Source organism: Centroberyx gerrardi, chromosome 2, assembly GCF_048128805.1.
Source record: "Centroberyx gerrardi isolate f3 chromosome 2, fCenGer3.hap1.cur.20231027, whole genome shotgun sequence".
NCBI classification, from domain to species: domain Eukaryota; kingdom Metazoa; phylum Chordata; class Actinopteri; order Beryciformes; family Berycidae; genus Centroberyx; species Centroberyx gerrardi.
The window spans coordinates 32654332-32671979 of NC_135998.1; the positions used below are offsets into that span (position 1 = coordinate 32654332).

The following is a 17648-nucleotide window of genomic DNA, read 5'->3' on the forward strand; positions in this document are numbered from 1 at the left end:
CAAGGTAAAATTGTGATTCATAATATATTATTACTACAGGTGAGAGGTAACTACAAAATATTATTTCCGAGGATAATGGCAAGAATACACCACACACAACTTCACTAAAAACAACAGCAAACCATTAAAAATGTACAATACTCATAGAAAACACTACTGGCATGAAATCACAAAGCACATTTTCACCTGCAACTTACTCAGATCTAGCTGCACAACAGGAAAGACAGACATTCTTCAAAAAATTTCACCGCAATATTAATGATCAGACATCAAACATGACATGTTGCCATAATGAATTTATTAAATGGCATACATTTACATTCCCAAAATAAATACGAAAGACCTGTGCTTGTACAGGTTCAAGTTCTTGTCAAGGTGCTTATTGATATTTGTGCTTTCGTGGAAAAAAAAAAGATGATTATGATCAGGCTCCATCCCAGAGACATCTATATCTCCTCCTTGTTTGCTTGCATATAGATCACATTCTGCCTGGACACCTTTCTGACACTGGAGAGATGAAAGAGATATACAGTATAATGAGAGTCATCAACATGAATATGTGTAACCCATAGCAGGTCCTGCTTTGAAATTAGCAATCTAAAATGAGTCAATACTGGCAGATTTCATGTGCTTTGTAGTCAGTCCAGGAGGTCACATATCTGGGAACATGACTTCACCAGGCAATACTTTGAGGGGTTTACTTCATTCGTCTCCATCCAATTTTTGATAAATTTGTTCTTCAGTTAAAGCAATATTCCACCTAATTTTAACATGGGGGTTATTTGGCACTTGACCACCATGAAAACGTACATTTTAACACAAACACAGGCTATTTTCGTGGCCTCATTCAAATGAATGGGAAGTACAAATCCGAACGCTACAAACTCGTCCAGCTGCATCCAATCTTGGTGATTAGTTTATGGTTTTCATGGTGGCCAGGTGCCAAATAACCCCTATGTTAAAACTAAGTGGGATATTGCTTTAAGCACACCTATCTTTTGACAGGATTCCACACAGGAATTACTCCATTAATTGAAAGGATCCAGGTAAATAATGGGCATTTCCTTTCATGGTGCAACTGTGTAATAAAATGCTGTCCCCATTTTTGGAAATTAGTGGAGACAATGTAACCAGTAATGAGAAGAGATAGATGTGTCTGTACCTGGAGTACTTTGTCCTTTGTTGGTAGCGATATATGGCAAAAAACAGCAAGGTGGCAGCGAAGAGAACTCCGAAAGCTATGGCCAAGATATCGCCTGCCAAATAAATAATTGGTTGGAAAGTTATGGTTGAGATTATTTCAGTACAAACCCATGTTTCTAGTTGTACATATTTGCAATTGTATGAGTTTATAAATTCTTGACTCAAAAAATAAATGTAGTTTCATGATTTATGAGTTTAATGCAGCCTACCTTTTGACAAACCCTCTGTGGTACATAAAAAACAGAGAGAAAGACATGTTAGTTAATATGACCAAATTAGAAAACACCCATACTTGTCCTACATGTCCTGCATGTCCTGCATATAGCACAGCCAGCCAGTGGCACTGAGATGAAACACAGCAGGCTCTTGTTTAATGTGTGATATGTGCGATCAACACTAGCGTGCGCCACCGGCTACTGATAACAGCATGAAATCAAAGGGCTGGCACACGAACTGAGTTTTCAAAAGTCAAGAGGTCAAATACGCACAACTTCAATTAACTGTATGTACAAACAGCGCTAAGAACACATAAAATGGAAATATTGAGATAAAGAGTGCACAGCTGCCACGCGGTACCAGGCCTTATCAAAATAGACATCTGAGGTTAAAATATTGGACAGTACAAGCTAAAACACATGAAACACAATTGTCAAGTATGATACAATAAAGTCATGGAGTTATTTCTGCTGAGGCTTTAGGGCTATCACCGTATGTATATTTTAAAATCTGTCAAATAATCCAATTTTTGATATAACAAGGATTACATCTGATATAAAGCTTTGCAGGGTGGAATATCAGGTGTGTGTGAATCCGTGGTGCTTACCTTGTCCTCCGCTGGATGAGAGGTGATTCTTTGAAGAGTCCGTCTCTGCAATATTGGATACAGAAAGACCTCCACGACCTGAAATGTGGAAATAGTCTATTCCATCACTATATCACGTGTGTAGGTCTTTGTAACACTGACTGGAATAAATGGTATAAGAAGCATTATTATGATCTGAAGGTCACATTTAAACCTTTGAACCACTAATATGCTTTGTAAATAGTATGGAGACACCTCGTAGTTATTTACACATTTTCTGTTGGACTGAGGCCAAAGGTTGAATGTTATCATGCCATACCCCTGGCTTAAGCATTGCCTCGTTTACCTAATGAGATAAGGCACTTGACAAGGGCACATGCATGAGACCATGTGACATTTGAAGTATGTGCTTTTGGATTTACTAAAAATTGTAAAGTATAGTTTAAGACTAAAGGTTACCAATCCCTCAATCACTGACAAGTTATCTTTTTTTTTGTTCTTGGGTAAACCATTGAAATTTATGGATTGCATAAATAATACAACCATGGCTCTAAGACCACCATCTTGGTCTGATTTACTTTCTAATACCCCTTTCACATACACAACCTATGAATATTACAGTTCAGTCAGGAACACTCTAGTCACAAGATAAAACCATTTATAGCAACAAATGGTAATAGTTATTTTTGGCGGTTATGGCTCTGCACTAAGCTGCTCCCTGCTTACCCAGCAAGCATGCTGAAGGTGTAGTGGGGGTGCAATGCAAATCCCCCCATGTGTGACACAGAACAGAGCCAGAGCAGCAATGGACCTTATTCACGCAGCGGCCATTTTGAACACTTGGGGTGGGAAACTTTACCTGGAAGATTGGCATATACTGTATATGTAAAAGTAGCATTATTTAAACATAAGTGAGGACAAAATACAGATAAACCTAACAGTTACCAAATAGCTAGCAATCTTGAGAACAACCACAACGACTTTTTTAATTTCACAGTTATATATAGCTTACTAGCTAGTTAGTAATGGCCGCCATGTGAATGAGGTCAATACTGTGCCGTTATCACTTTAAAAGCCACCGTAGGCTCAACTGGAGGCTGGGGAGGTGGAGGTAAAGCTTTACCAAAAAACTAAAGGTGACTGTGCTTTTGAGGTTGTGGCTCCTAAACTTTGGAACTCTCTCCCTCTGGACTTAAAGTCGAGATGAAATGAAAAATGCCTTTTTATCACATCCCCGGTCATATTGTGCACCTATTTAACAATATATGCCAAAAAAAATACAAAAAATCAATTTCTTTGTATTCTTATATCAAAATTCAATCATGTTTTCTTCCTGTAAAACAAAATATGCCGTGTGCTTACGTAAGCATGCCCATAACCAATTTCAACCAATAATATCATGACATTCACCCATCAATCAATCTTCAACTTTTAGCGCACAGAGCTAAGATTCATTAGTTAGCTAGCTAGCAACAGCATGGTACTTCGGTGTGTCTTCGGGTGTTAGGACACGCCCACTTTTCAACGTTCAAATCAAATTCCTCCCAACGTTACGTCCCGCCTGTCTTTCCTGTTTCACTCGGAAATACGTCACGATACGGAAGGTAGATACTCTCGAAATGCCGTTTCATCTCGACTTAAAGATCTGTGGACACCTTTAAAAAGCAGCTCAAGACCCATTTGTTTAGACTTGCCTTTGTGTAATTTTCTATTTACTTTTGTTTTTATTGTGTTTTATGTCCGTATCTATGTTTATGCTTTATTTCTCTGTGAAGCACTTTGTGACGTCTCTGCTCTCGAAAGGTGCTATATAAATAAAGTTACTTACTTACTTACCAAGCAGCAGAGTGGGTGCAGCAGTTGGTGTAGCAACAATCAGTGTAAGAGGAGGTAATTTAAATAGTCCGCCTTGTTATGAGAATAGATTATGATTGGTGTGCGTAGGGGTCAGCTGATAGATGACTAGCAATGCGTGCCTGAACTAATGCAATGCTCCATTATGCTGATGCTGATTGCAGGAGGCAATTCATACTGATCCTCATGGGAATACATGGGAATGTGTTGTGTCACTATACAGACCTGGGACAGGCCCATTTACACAAGTGTACTTCCTTATTGTCATAACTCTATGGGCATCATCAAATGCAGGTTGTGTTACATTCTGTGTTCAACACGGCAGACAATATGACCCTTGAGACATTGTTCTGGAAACTCACTTAATCACCCAAGGAAAGCTTCATGCATGTATTAACACTGTACTTCACATTTGTGTGCTAGAAGAACAAGCCAAGGAGTTGTGGCCCTACAACACAGGTAAAACATTTAACTTTGACATCATGTGCAGCAGAGTTTGTCCAGGGTCCAAACCTAATCTGGCCAGGGTTGTTTTGCGGGGTAAGCTTACTATTGATCCTTTCACACTAATGGACGAGCCATATATTTCTTGGGGCACTAGTCCAACGAAGTTAAAGATAATGAGTACAGAGGCAGGTAGTCTAAAGTGGGACACACGGTATTTAAGATGTTATTTACCTCCTAGGATGGGCGATGCAGTAAAAGAGGCAAGGACCGTCCTTCCATGAAGGAGCTGTGGGGCTCTGAAATTCTTGTTGAGGTGTTGAAGCTGGCCGACTTTCAGAGTGTCCTCAAGAGCCGCCAACTGTGAAACACCAAACACCCTCAAAATGAATAAAGATAACATGAAGATCCATGAATAATTCTTTCTGCAGGTGTTCTCTTATTGACAATTCTGCTGTTTGTCTTCGATTAGGGGGACTCAAAACAAATCTGATTCCAGTCCCTGTAACTTTTAGTTTAGCAAGTTTAGCACTTGTCTGCGCTCTTTGCTGTAATTGACCTTTTCTAGTGTTCACAGCAGTTAGGAAACCATGAAGAAATAGCTGAATATGAGCATCAGTCCAGACTGCAGTTTGCCCTCAGTTCATTTTGTTATACTAGGCTTTTTCAAGCATGACAAACTGCTGGCTATCACTTGTCAACATCTGTCTCTTCTACCCGTAATCCCTTGTGTTTTGGGTTGTTTCCTGCAGTCGATTGATTGTGTTCTCACTCGTAATGAACCACACCGCAGTTCTCCAAATGAACCAAACTAAAGGAGGAAATGCTCCACAGTTCAAATAAACCACTCTAAACATGCTTGTGTGAACACACCTTAATTCGAGTTTAGACTTGGGCTTTACATTGCCACGTGGACATCGTTTAATTTCATAATGAAGAATTGTAATGAGCCCCTTAATTAGCCTAGAGTAACGCTTCAGAAAAAAGATTATTTAATTCTCCTTGCAGTATGGACTATTCAATTTTTATGGTTCAGATTTCAGATTCAGATTTCAATTATTTAGCCTTTTACAGGAATTTGCCTTGCATGTAAAAGCATTGAGCCAGACCAAACAGATTATTAACCTGGTTGATAATATTGATAGTTTCCCTCCCTTAGTTTCCCTCTCTATAATATTGTGTTGCTGTTAATTGTAATATGATGTGTTTAGAAGCCATATTTACAGAAAATGCTTTTTGAATCCACACAAAAATGTAGCCCAATGTCAGAAGACAAAAAAAACCCCCAGCACAATATGCCAGTGATATTGAACTCATACGTAAGGTATACATTACATTAGCGATGTAACCCAACTCAAAGGAAGTTTTGACTTACCTGTCTCCTGGACACAGTGATGGTGTCATTGAACATGGTCCAGTTGACTGTTTGGTAACAGGGGGGGGTAGTCAGAGACCCGGTATATCTGTAGAACTTGTCCAGATTTTTGGGGAGCAGATGGCGGATGTTAAATCCCAGGATCTCAGTGTTAGACTCTGAAAAAATGAAAAATGTTTTGATTTTATTTGCATGTTTTTTTTTCCACAAATAACCCTTCCAATGTCATGAAGAAAGTAATAATAGTAATCTTTATTGGTATAAGAGCTTTTCAACAACAAATTTTACAAGGATCTCAAGGTGCTCAGGCTTGCACAAAGTTGAATGTCAGTAATGTAGCTAAGAGATAAACTATTCTGTGCTTTGAAAGTACCCACTGAGCACTAGATGTGATTTCTCTAGACTAGACATGTCTATGCTTTAGTGCTCATATAGCCCAGGATCGTTTTGACTATGTAAAGCCCAGTTTTAGACCAACCAATAAATACATTATTACATATTTAAACAATGCACAATGCAAAGAAGTCCATATGTACAAGATAATTATTTATTTATGTCATATACCCCAGAAGACATAGTCTAAGACATAGACGTCTACTAAACGTTCACTTTTAAACCCCATGTAACCTAACTGTAGCCTAGAAGTCTACAATCATTTAGGCATCTCTTAGAACTAATTAACGTAAAATTAGTCAGTGGGCCATCAATAAAATCTTAAAATCGACTCTAAAACTAACAGGCAGCCAGTGCAGGGAGGCTAAAATTGTGCCGATGTGGTCTCTACATTTTTTACTAGACAGAACTATTGCGGCAGCCTTCTGGATAAGCTGTAGGTATTACAAAGACTTTTGAGCGAAGCCCCGGACATATCAGATAATAATTTCAGTGTTGAGTCTGGTGTCCAGATTTCACAAAAATACACTGTGGAAATACACTGTTAGTCATATTTGCATCATATCACCACAGAAACATACTGTATATATGTATTTGATGATCAACCTTCTAAAGTCTTTGCTGTTGCTGTTGATTAATACACTCTAATCATCCCCACAGAGGGATGATTAACATAGTACAGTCTTTAACGTCCCTGTGTGCTTCGCAGCCAGTAGTCCAACAAAAGAGATCACATAATTAATATACACATTCAACAGTAAGCACACAATAAATAAATAAAATAAATAAATACAGCAACAATGTCACCTAATGAGGGCAACTCAGAATTAGTGTCGATTCCATGAGGTCCATTAATCCATTTTATCCGGGTCAAGGTTGTGGTGGCAAAAGGGTGAGCAGAGCAGCCCAGATGTTCTTTTCACCAGCAACTTCCTCCCCAAGTGCTCCCAGGCCAGCAGGGAGATGTAGTCCCTCCAGCGTGTCCTGGGTCTACCCTGAGATCTCCTCCCAGTTGGTCGTGTCCAGAATACCTTCTAAGGGAGGCGCCCGGAGGGCATTCTTACCAGGTGCTGAAACCACCTCCGCTGGCTCTTCTTAATGTGGAGGAGCAGTGGCTTGATACCAAGGTCCTCTCGGATCACTAAACTCCTCATCCTATCACAAAGAGTGAGGCCAGCCACCCTGCCAAAGGAGTCTCATCTCGGCCACTTGTATCCAAAATTCTTTTACTCCCAAAGCTACCCAAAGCTCGTGACTATAGGTGAGGGTTGGGATGGAGATCTTCACCACCATGGTCCGAGAAAATGCCCCCATTTTTGCAGCCAATGCACCTAACCAGCGGCCAATCTCATGAACCTTCTTGCCCTCACTCATGAATAGGACGTCCAATATACCTGAACTCCTCCACTTGGGGCAGCTGCTCCCTCTTCACCTGGATGGGGCAGGCCACCTTGACAAGCGATAATCATTTAGTGTCTTAGGTGTTTGTGTTTTTTTGCCACTGGGACTGCAATTGATTTCTTCCATAATCTACAGACTCTGCCTCTCCAGTGATAGTTGGAAAATAAAAGGATCTGCTTTTGAAATATCACTTACCAAATGATATGTAACATAGTTTCGGTAGATAGATAGATAGATAGATAGATAGATAGATCAGATTTATTATAGGTATAAGTCTTATATGTTTGCCCAAACATCACCGCATCACAGGTCACAGCAAAGCTGAAAAAAATCCTGAACAAATACAAGTGACAACATTAATGCATGAGAGTTTCAGCATAGTTTCTACAACTACATTAAAAACATGAGGCTTGACATGCAGACAGTCACTCGGCTTTAAAGAGAGGTGTCATCCGCATAGCAGTGGAAGGACAGATTATGCTTGTGCATAATATGACTGAGGGGGAGCACGTACAAGGAGAATAAATTGGGGGCCTGGAATAGAGCCTTGTCACATATTGGGAGGAAGAAGATGTATTACATATTGAACACACAATCTGAGAGCTGAACCAGTCTAATGCTGCAGGAAGAAGATTTTAACAAGGAAGTATTATTGGGGTAAAAGGACCATTGACTAATGGCTTATCTATTGCTTACCTTCAATACTAACATCAGTAAGTCCAGACAGGATTTTCTCATAGTTGTCATTCTCATGAAGGCCAACCTTTTGAATTGAAAAAGTCATGTTCAGAAGCTTGCTTATCTCATCACATCATGAAAGGATGCAAATGGTCAATTAACAATTAACATTTAACACTGATTAGATCTCTGCCACATCAATCTGTCAAGACACTGAAGTAAGTGTAAGCTATGATGTATTTAACTGTTCTGAAACTATCTTTGCTTACCCCAATGAAACCTCCAAGTACAACTAATCCATCTGGCTTGCTGGCTGCCTCTGAAGCGCCTGCATATTTAGAGTTGTAATGAACCACGTGGATCTGGAAAGAAAAGGGGAACTTGATTTCTACTAACATTTTAGCTAAAAAAAAAAGTCCCTATAAAAACCATATAGTTTTTAAAGGGACTTTTTTATATATATTTACATATATATATACTGTATGATCTTGATGCTATGTACCGGGCCCCTCTCTTCACTCACCTCGGCAGGGAAATGGACGCTGTCTACAGTATGTTCAGACCCGGGAACCTCAACAGTCCCCCAGTGGAAATGCAGCTGGGCAGCATGGTAAACTGTGTCAAACCCAGTGATGATGCGCATGGTGCTAGGGAGGATCAGCTGCACTAGAAAACAGCATGACACGTCAACACAAACCTTGTTCATCAGAAGTTTAGTATTTATATTTTTACATGGGTTTACAGGGGCATCCTTTTTAGCGTGATCACAGACACAAACATTATCACAATATTTTATATAACATACATAGAAATCTCACATGAAACTACCTCACCAGTCATCACACCCATCTAGAAAAAACTTAAGCATCTTACTTTGAAAATACTTTTTTTTTTCTTCTGATTAGTAACTACAGCTAGTTCCAGGGACCTGACCACTTACAGGTGTGTCCATTGTTCAACAAGGTGAGTCCAGGGCCATCAGTCAGATCATAACCATCCAGTGTAATAAGGGGCAGACTGTGGTCATAGATGGCCGCCTTGGTGTCAATGTTGATTGGTGATTGTGATTTTCCACTGCACTGCTGGAAGGCTGTGGACCAGGCCTCCTGATCTGTTTGTGTCAACATCACAACAGATTGACTAGGTAAATCATAAAATATAATATTCCTCACGTAAAGCTCATAAACTCAAATCCTTTATACACAACATTTTAGTCAAGTCAACTTGTATGAGTTTGACAATACCGGTGAAACTGAGCGAGAGGTTAATGGTGAAGTGAACTACACACAAGATCATTTGCCATCAGGCAAGGTGGTAGAAATATGTCTTCATATTTTACTTCATTACAGATTCCACATGTACAGGTAGGATGAACCCCTCCTAGGTCTAACATGGATATTTCTTTAAGATACAGCGGCCTGGCTGGCCGTGCTTAGGTTACTAACCTATAAAGCACCTATGTTGGTGTGGTTTTGTGACAAGTAGTATGTGACAGATAAGAATAATTAATTTTCAGACAAAAGTATTACATTTGAAATACTAATTTCATTCTTGTCTTATTACAGTTATTACAGTATTCTATTATCAGCACATGTAATTTCATTATTGGTTTCAGATGTATATTAGTACTGGTCACTGTTAAGACTGCAGCCAGTGACAAAAAGAGGAATGCAGATCAATGATGCAGATCTTGTCTGTTAGGGTTAATTGTTCGTCGATCTGTTGGTAATGTCTCTGGGCTCCAGTAGAGGGATCGCGCATCTCTCCCTCACTTAAAGGTCCCATATTATGAAAAACACGTTTTTCCTTGCCCATACACATATACTTTAGTCATCCTTCGACCAAACAACCCACAGAATGTGAGAAGTGAATGCCTCTGCATTGTTGCCCCAGCCTCCTTCCTGGGAAAACATGTGCTTCTACAAGCCGTTTTGATTTGGCTCCCCTTGTGACGTCCCAAGGGGAGCAATTTGCATACGCCGACCTCCAAGGTGGATAACCACTCCCACTCCCCTCTGCTCCTCTGTGCGCTTTCGGCCGCCATTGTTTTACTTCGCTACTACAGCTTAGAAGATATCAAAAGTAAGAGCAAAACATGCTAAATGTTCCGTTGTTGGACACAAAGCTCTACATTGCCTCCCATCATCGGAAGATAAAAAGATTCTTTTTACAATAACGTTCCTTCTTTTGCGTTTTCACATCAATTTGATGTATTTGAACGTAATAACTACATAATGTCTGCTGTGGATTTGTTTCCTATCGCTAGCCAGTACAACGGCAATTGTAAGACACTTCATGGAAAAACATTACAGCAGCTATCCAAGTAGCCAGCTAAAAGCTACCGACACCTAACGTTACTGTGTTGACGAGCTTACTAGACAGCCTCAAACCACCGGCACCGGTGAACGTCAGGCTGAAAATGAATCAAACAAACCATACGGTACAGTTACCATGCGAGACACTCCAGCAGGTAACGTTAGATATCCTTTTTATGGGATACAAATTTGTCTGCTATGGCTATCCAGAAAGACCACATAGCTGACGCAACCACATACACACGCACGGTGAGAAAGTACGAAAAACACACTGAAATTTCAACCTACCGTTCAGAGACATCCTGCTGTAACCGTGTCTGTAACTTCGGCACCTGCCTCCTCTTGTTCGGTTGACAGATTCCGCCTCAAAAATGTACGGTTTTACATGTTCTGTCACAGAGTTTTCGTCTACAAGGCGCTGCCATATTGGTTTTGGGGTTTTTCCGCGTCTGCACCATGGATGTATTAAACTGGTCTACACCCTCCGCCCTCACCCAGCCGATCAGGCGGCCAATCAGAGCAGCGCCTCATTATCAGAGCATCCCCGCCCACTCAGAACAGCGCATAGTTAATGAGGGGAGAAACAGAGAGGATGGAGAGGCCCCACAGAGCCTGGATTTGCGTGTTTTTTTGCAACAGAATTCATAACCTTATTTTAAAGAGCACTGAGAAATGTTTTAAACAGCTAAAAAGAGCATAATATGGGACCTTTAATACAGATGAGTGAAGGCGAGAGCTGCGTGTTTCTTCATCCTTCTCCTGTTACTATTCCCCTGTTTAAGGTAATTACTGTCCACAATATACTATAAATGTATGAGCACACATTAGTAATAGTTTTTCTCATGTTACTGTTGTTTTATATGAAAGTAAGATACATGTTTTGTTGATATATTGTTGAAAGTTTCAGGCTAACTCCGTCGATGTATAAGCTAGCTGTCGGAGACCTCGTGGTCCCGCCGTAGAGTCCGACTGTTTACCTTGTCGTAGTTGGTATTTAAGTTAGTTACTATTACATTCATATATTTGTGCTGATAAGCTGGTAAAGTGTTTATATTATCTCTGTAACAGCCTAGTTCATATGGCAACAAAAATAGATACGTTTAAAAGTTAAAAATATATCATATAATTTAGATTTCATGTTGTAACTTAGGTAAAAAGATAATTTGAATAATTTAGATAAAGTTAAAAAGATACTCTAGTCATGGTAACTGTGGTCCTGAGACTGAGTGTGTTCATGCTTGAAAAATATATGGAAAAATGTTTTTTGTTTGCATTGTTTAAAATGTGACTTAACACAGATGAGTGAAGGCAAGAGCTGCATTCCAAAGCACGATTCCAAAACAAAAGAATGAGAGGGTGGAGGATGGATAAAGATCCTGGAAGTTTACTTGCCAGTCAAGGATGCATTGGATGGTGACAATGAGAACAAATGGAAAGCCTAAAGATTCATTGCAAGAGCAACTCATCATATCTGAGCAGCACTGTAGTCTGCAGTACAGAGCCAGTTGAAACAGCTGGGCAAATTAATAGCTGTATCTTAATTAATCACATGCACGACATGAAGCATAGAGTCCATCTCAAACTGTAAGGAATACATCTACATGTAGCCTGTACATGTAGCACTTCCACATTTCTCTTACTCCTCCCACCACGTGTCTCCCGTCGGTATGGCGAGCCATTATTGTGTGACGTGCTCAATTAAAATGCCTGTGGAAGGTGGCCATGATAAGTGTGTTTTGTGCCTAGGGTATAATTATGCATCGAGGGCCAGGGAAGATCCAGCTTCATGCATGGACTGTCGAATTATGACCATTCGCACAAGATAGGCCCATTGCCATCCTCTCTCCCCGCCTCCTCGCCCTACACAGGAGGTTAAGTGACAGAGTCATGGATGGCCTGCTTATCAAAATGCACAAGGCCATGGTGGGCCAGACACAACTGGCCGCGATGGGTGGCATCCTCTCATTGTACCTATGTCAGTTGTCGCATAGGTTGCACAATGAGCAGGAGGATTTTGATTTGACAGAGGAAATCCAGCAGGTTTCTGCTTTGCTTCCTATTGTAATGAAGGAACAGGCAGAGGCGGCAGGCAAAGCCATGGCGATGTCTTGGACAGTGTGACGCCACCTTTGGCTGTCCCTGTACTGGCCACTGTTAGTGTGTATTGTGGCCACCTAGTGGGGATTGCATGTATACTACATTTATGTTGCCGTAGTTCTTAGTTCCTTTCACATTTCTTTCACAGTACAGAGCAAGTCAGCAGCTACCACTTTTATCTACAGGGCTTTGGAATATATATGCCTGTAAGTACGTTTGTTGTGTAGCATGTTTTTTACATGTTCATTATTTAAAGAATGCAAATATTTGGAAGATTATTGTTAAATACTGTCGCGGCATCAGCGCTAAGTTCTTCTTGTGAGTTGTTCACTGATTTGGGGTCATGCTCTGGACTGCACCGTCTCCTTGCAGTGTGTCTTACAGAGTTCTCCGTATATGGAATATGTAACAGTGTAGAGAAATAGTCAAGATACAAAAGAGAACTTCTCTCCAGCTCTAGGCCACTCGGAGACTCGAAAACAATCAGTGATTCCACAGCAACATAGTTGCTTTATAGATTAGTAACAAAGGCGTGGCCGACCAGGTTGGTGTGTCTTAAAAAAATATCCACGTTATCTGACCCAGGAGGGTTCATCCCCGTGCATATGGAATATGAAAGTGGAGAGATAGCGTCTTCATTCAGAGAAACACCGTTACAGTGTAACTGTAATGTTCTTCTTTTTGTATGTGACAAAGAAGAAAATACAGAGATTGTAATCTGCAGAGTGTCCATTATAAAAGAACATCAAATAAACAACAAATAAAATCTAACACCGATGTTATGTAACAATAACTGTAGGGTATGTGGACAATGTCAACTAAAAGATATAAACTATCATATAAATCATTAATCATCCCATCATAATTACCTTCATATCCCCAGTGCTCATTAGATGAACCTATGATTGACAAACAGAGAAATAATTAGTGCATCTTCCAGAAAAATGAGAATAGCTATTTGAATGCATAATATTCATAACAAAAGTAACAGGCAAATGTATCATTTGTGTTTTATTCTCAATAATCAGCATTATCATTATATGCTATTAGAAAAAAAACTTAAGAATAAGAATAAAAATAAGACATATTTAATAAAATATTTAATAACCCTTCTGTTATAATTATCTTGTATTTTGACCCAAATGGTAATCATCAGGTCTGTCCTGCCAGAGTCAAATATGAATGAAATGTCTGACCATAACATTTTCGACATGCATCAAGCTTCAGGCAAAGACTTGGACATGTGTTGATGTGTGGAATTTCCTTAAAGGATAATTCCAGTTATTTTCAGCTTGGCTGGGCCTTATTTTCCTAGCTTTTGCCATCATGACAATTCCTTGTGTTCAACATTTCACCACTCCTTCACTGTAGAGCTTTACATACCTCCAGGTCGCCTGGAACGCTGCTGTCCAACACACATACATAGGGCCAAACCTCTAACGCTCTACAGTGAAGTAAGTGATGACATTTTCAGCAGAATCAATCATCATGATCGCAAAAACTATGAAAGTAGGCCCAGGTTGGAAATAGTGAGTAAGTAAAGCTTTATTTATATAGAACTTTTCAGACTAGAAGTCACAAAGTGCATCACGATTAAAACAAACAATATAAAAAAAATAAATAAAAGAGAATACAAATTCAGGTGATGCAGTACAGTACCAGCTAAAAGTTACCTCAAGTGCAATAAATACGGAATTATAACCGGTAAAATAAACAGAATTATTATCCTTTATATTAAGTATTCATCATGCCCCAGAATCCACCAGTTTGTAAAGTATTTCATTGGTAATTTTGGGTGGCAGTGAACTGCATCTTGGCAACAGCAAGCTAAAGTAATCTGAAAGCAGCAGACATTTGCAAAGTCACATGGTGCCTAATCAACCCCCATGTGCATGGCATTGTGTAAATGTACCCATTACACTGCCAAGGGGCTCAGGAAGAATTGGCCAGGTATCGAGGGGACACAAAGGTCTTAAGATCTTGACCCTGGCTTATTTTGCTCTTACAAGGCAGCATTCACTGGATTTACAGTGGGAGTTATTCATTGGGCCCTAAGCCTCGGACTTTGAGGAGACAGGGAGGACAGTGTCTGAATAGACTTGAATTTTAGGTCACTTTCACCGCAATAATGCAAGTGGTATTCCACCACCTAGATCTGACACCACAAAGTTAAGTTTATTTGTAGTTGGGCCCAATGCACATATTATGCAATACTAAGGAATTAACTGGTAGTGTTAAAAGCTTATGGGTAAGAGATTCAGAGCAACAGATCAAAGAGAGACAAAATGGGAGATCTGCATGCTTGTGATATTTTTTAAATCATTATTAATCCGAGTAAGATTTCCTCACCATGCATGCTCTTTTTCATCTATGCCCTGCTTCATAATCATCCAGTTAAACTGGGAGCTGTTGTCCCATTGTCCACGTTTGGCCAGTTAGTCACCAGAATAATAAAAATATACCACCAAACCAAACATATACCACCAAACAACAAAATAGGCCCAAAATTGCAAGGTACATTTCCAATCACTGTTTAGTGTTAAAATGTTTTAGGGTGAATTTTTCCTTTAACTTTTCAAAAACTGCCAAAATTCGACCTTTGGCAGGTACACAGAAGTCTGTTAAAATTGTACTGCATTACTTTAAACAAATTAAGAAATGACTACCCTTAAAGAGTCAAAATATTATGTAATCCTAGGTATGGATTTAAGAGGATTGTTTCATTCTGTTTGGGAGGCAGTGTGGCACCACTCATACATAAGAAGGCAATTAAATTAATCTCCTTTTTAATATAAAACTTAAGTTCTTGCAACATACATGGCCATAAAGCCAAGAGGAAATCAAAGCTAATTAGAATCACCACAAGCTGACAAAAATCTGTCTAAACAGTTTTTCTTTGTTTTAATCATTCTTTACCAACTTAAATATGTTTTAAGTTCTGGCTCTTTCAACAGGCTCAGAAATGTATGTGATGAGTAGTTATCTTGACAAAGTAGTGATTCATTAATTAATAATATTACTTATAATAAGTCCTTCTTAGTTGCATTTCTTGCTGTTGGGTTTGTGGCAAAATAAATGCTAATCTAGTCAACATACTGAAGTTATTCTTTTCTGCACTGACCTTGAGTTTATCCAGCTTGACGCAGCATTTAAATAACATCAGGAACTTAATAAAGAGCTATCATGTTAACTGCTAATCACAACTCACTGTTATTATTCTTCTCCCCACTGTCCAGCTCCCCACTTTCCTCTGAGGAGGAGGATGAGCAGGAGGCATTCAGCAACACATCATGGAGGAAAAGGAGGGTGAAGATCTTCAGCATCATCGCAGCAATGTGGTCTGGAAGGTGACTCTTGTTTCAGACTTTAGATGAATTGTCTGTGAGGTCTAGCGGTGTAAAATAGAGTAGTAGCTGGTAATCAGAGATCCTCAGTGAAGGAATAGCCAATGATTCAGTTCAAGGGAGCAACAGAGACCACCATGTAGTCTTTAAATCCCAAAATCCAAAGAAATTCTTAATCTATCACTCCCTCTAATAGTGTTGTGAGTTTGTCAAGGCAGCTCAGTACTCCAGCAGGTTGGTCACCTGGGCAGGGCTTTACAAAGTCATCAGTCTCCAATCATGGCCCAGGGAGCTGCTTAAGGTGCTCGCTCACACACGCTCACACACACACACACACACCCACACACACACACACACACACACACACACACACACACACACACACATTTTCTGCTTTTTCTTGTCTCATTCTCTCTGTGTACAAAGTCCACCTCCACTGCAATAACATCAGAGAACAGGTCTACAGAATTTCCATCTTTGGTAACATGACACAAAAAGTGAACTTATCACAGATAGGGAGATATTGTAGATACCACTTACACTATAGATTACACTTAAAGCAATACTCCACTTAGTTTTAACATGGGGGTTATTCGGCACTTGACCACTATGAAAACCAGAATATAAACTAATCACCAAGATTAGATGCAGCTGGACGAGTTTGTAGCGTTCTGATTTTTTACATTAATTTGAATGAGGCCACAAAAATAGCCTGAAAACTGACATTTAACACATTGGTGAACAGATTCAACAACAGATCCTGCTTTTAAGACAATAAAGCAATCTTGGGTTCTTTGTCATTTTGCATTTCTAGCCTTGCTTTACACTAGTATTTAAAAATAAAAGATCCAGTCTCCGAAACAGGAACTATCTCTCCTAAATATTATCCCTGCAGTATGTTCTCTTCTATCAATAAAAATGCGATTTGCCAAAATGACGTTCTAAAAAGTAAGAGCGGGATCTGTTGTTGAATCTGTTCACAAACGTGTTAAATGTAAGTTTTCAGGCTATTTTCGTGAAATTCAATGATAGAGCTCTTGATACAAGAAGTAAGACAATAACAATAGGTTTCTTAATATCTATACATTTTCTTATTCCTCTCCTCCTGCAGATTCAATTTCACCCCCATTTCAAGAGGGCACAAAATATAGTTTTCCCAGCCACACTAGTTGAATGTGGAAATTGTGCTTTTTTTCCTCTTTCTGTGTGAATTAATGCAGTTTATACGTCACCTGTATCTGCATTGCCATAATGTTTGTCACTATCTTCACAGTTGGTGAACAGCCATTTTGAGACTACATTAAAGGTTCGGTTATTGGTCCCTGATTCCAGGGTGGTGCCCCGTTAATATTGACTCCCGTCAATAATTTTATGAATATTAATATAAAATGGTGACTTGTAATCATAACAGGACAATTGTACTTGCAAAGCTAAGGTTAAAATCACATAAATGTGCTGAGCCCTTTTGGGCTCTTCAAATCTTTTTTTCCTCCGAGCAAGCCATTTCACATTTTCATATTTGTGTGATTTCTTTCTTCCGTAAGTCATACACATACATACACACACACACAACCTCTTTGTTTTCCAGACACGCATTCAGACGGGATACAATTTTACAGAGATGTCCAAATATTGAAGCTGACATGTCCACAGATTTTACTATAATGATCCATAAACTTACTATTTTCTAATATTTGCGGTGGCTCCTGTCACCTCTAAATAATTCATAACAATGCTGAATG

General features: G+C 39.4%; 1 protein-coding gene across 1 annotated transcript; it reads right to left on the reverse strand.

The window, feature by feature from the left end:
• Window positions 1-446: 446 nt before the first annotated feature.
• ca9 (carbonic anhydrase IX) lies at window positions 447-15888 on the reverse strand. Its single transcript, XM_071906071.2, has 11 exons — window positions 15771-15888; window positions 9091-9261; window positions 8674-8816; window positions 8420-8512; window positions 8169-8235; window positions 5679-5836; window positions 4538-4664; window positions 2027-2104; window positions 1413-1427; window positions 1163-1256; window positions 447-507 (listed from the first exon to the last, which is right to left on the reverse strand). Exons 1-11 carry the CDS (start codon window positions 15886-15888, stop codon window positions 447-449), a joined length of 1125 nt encoding a protein of 374 aa, XP_071762172.1.
• Window positions 15889-17648: the final 1760 nt, after the last annotated feature.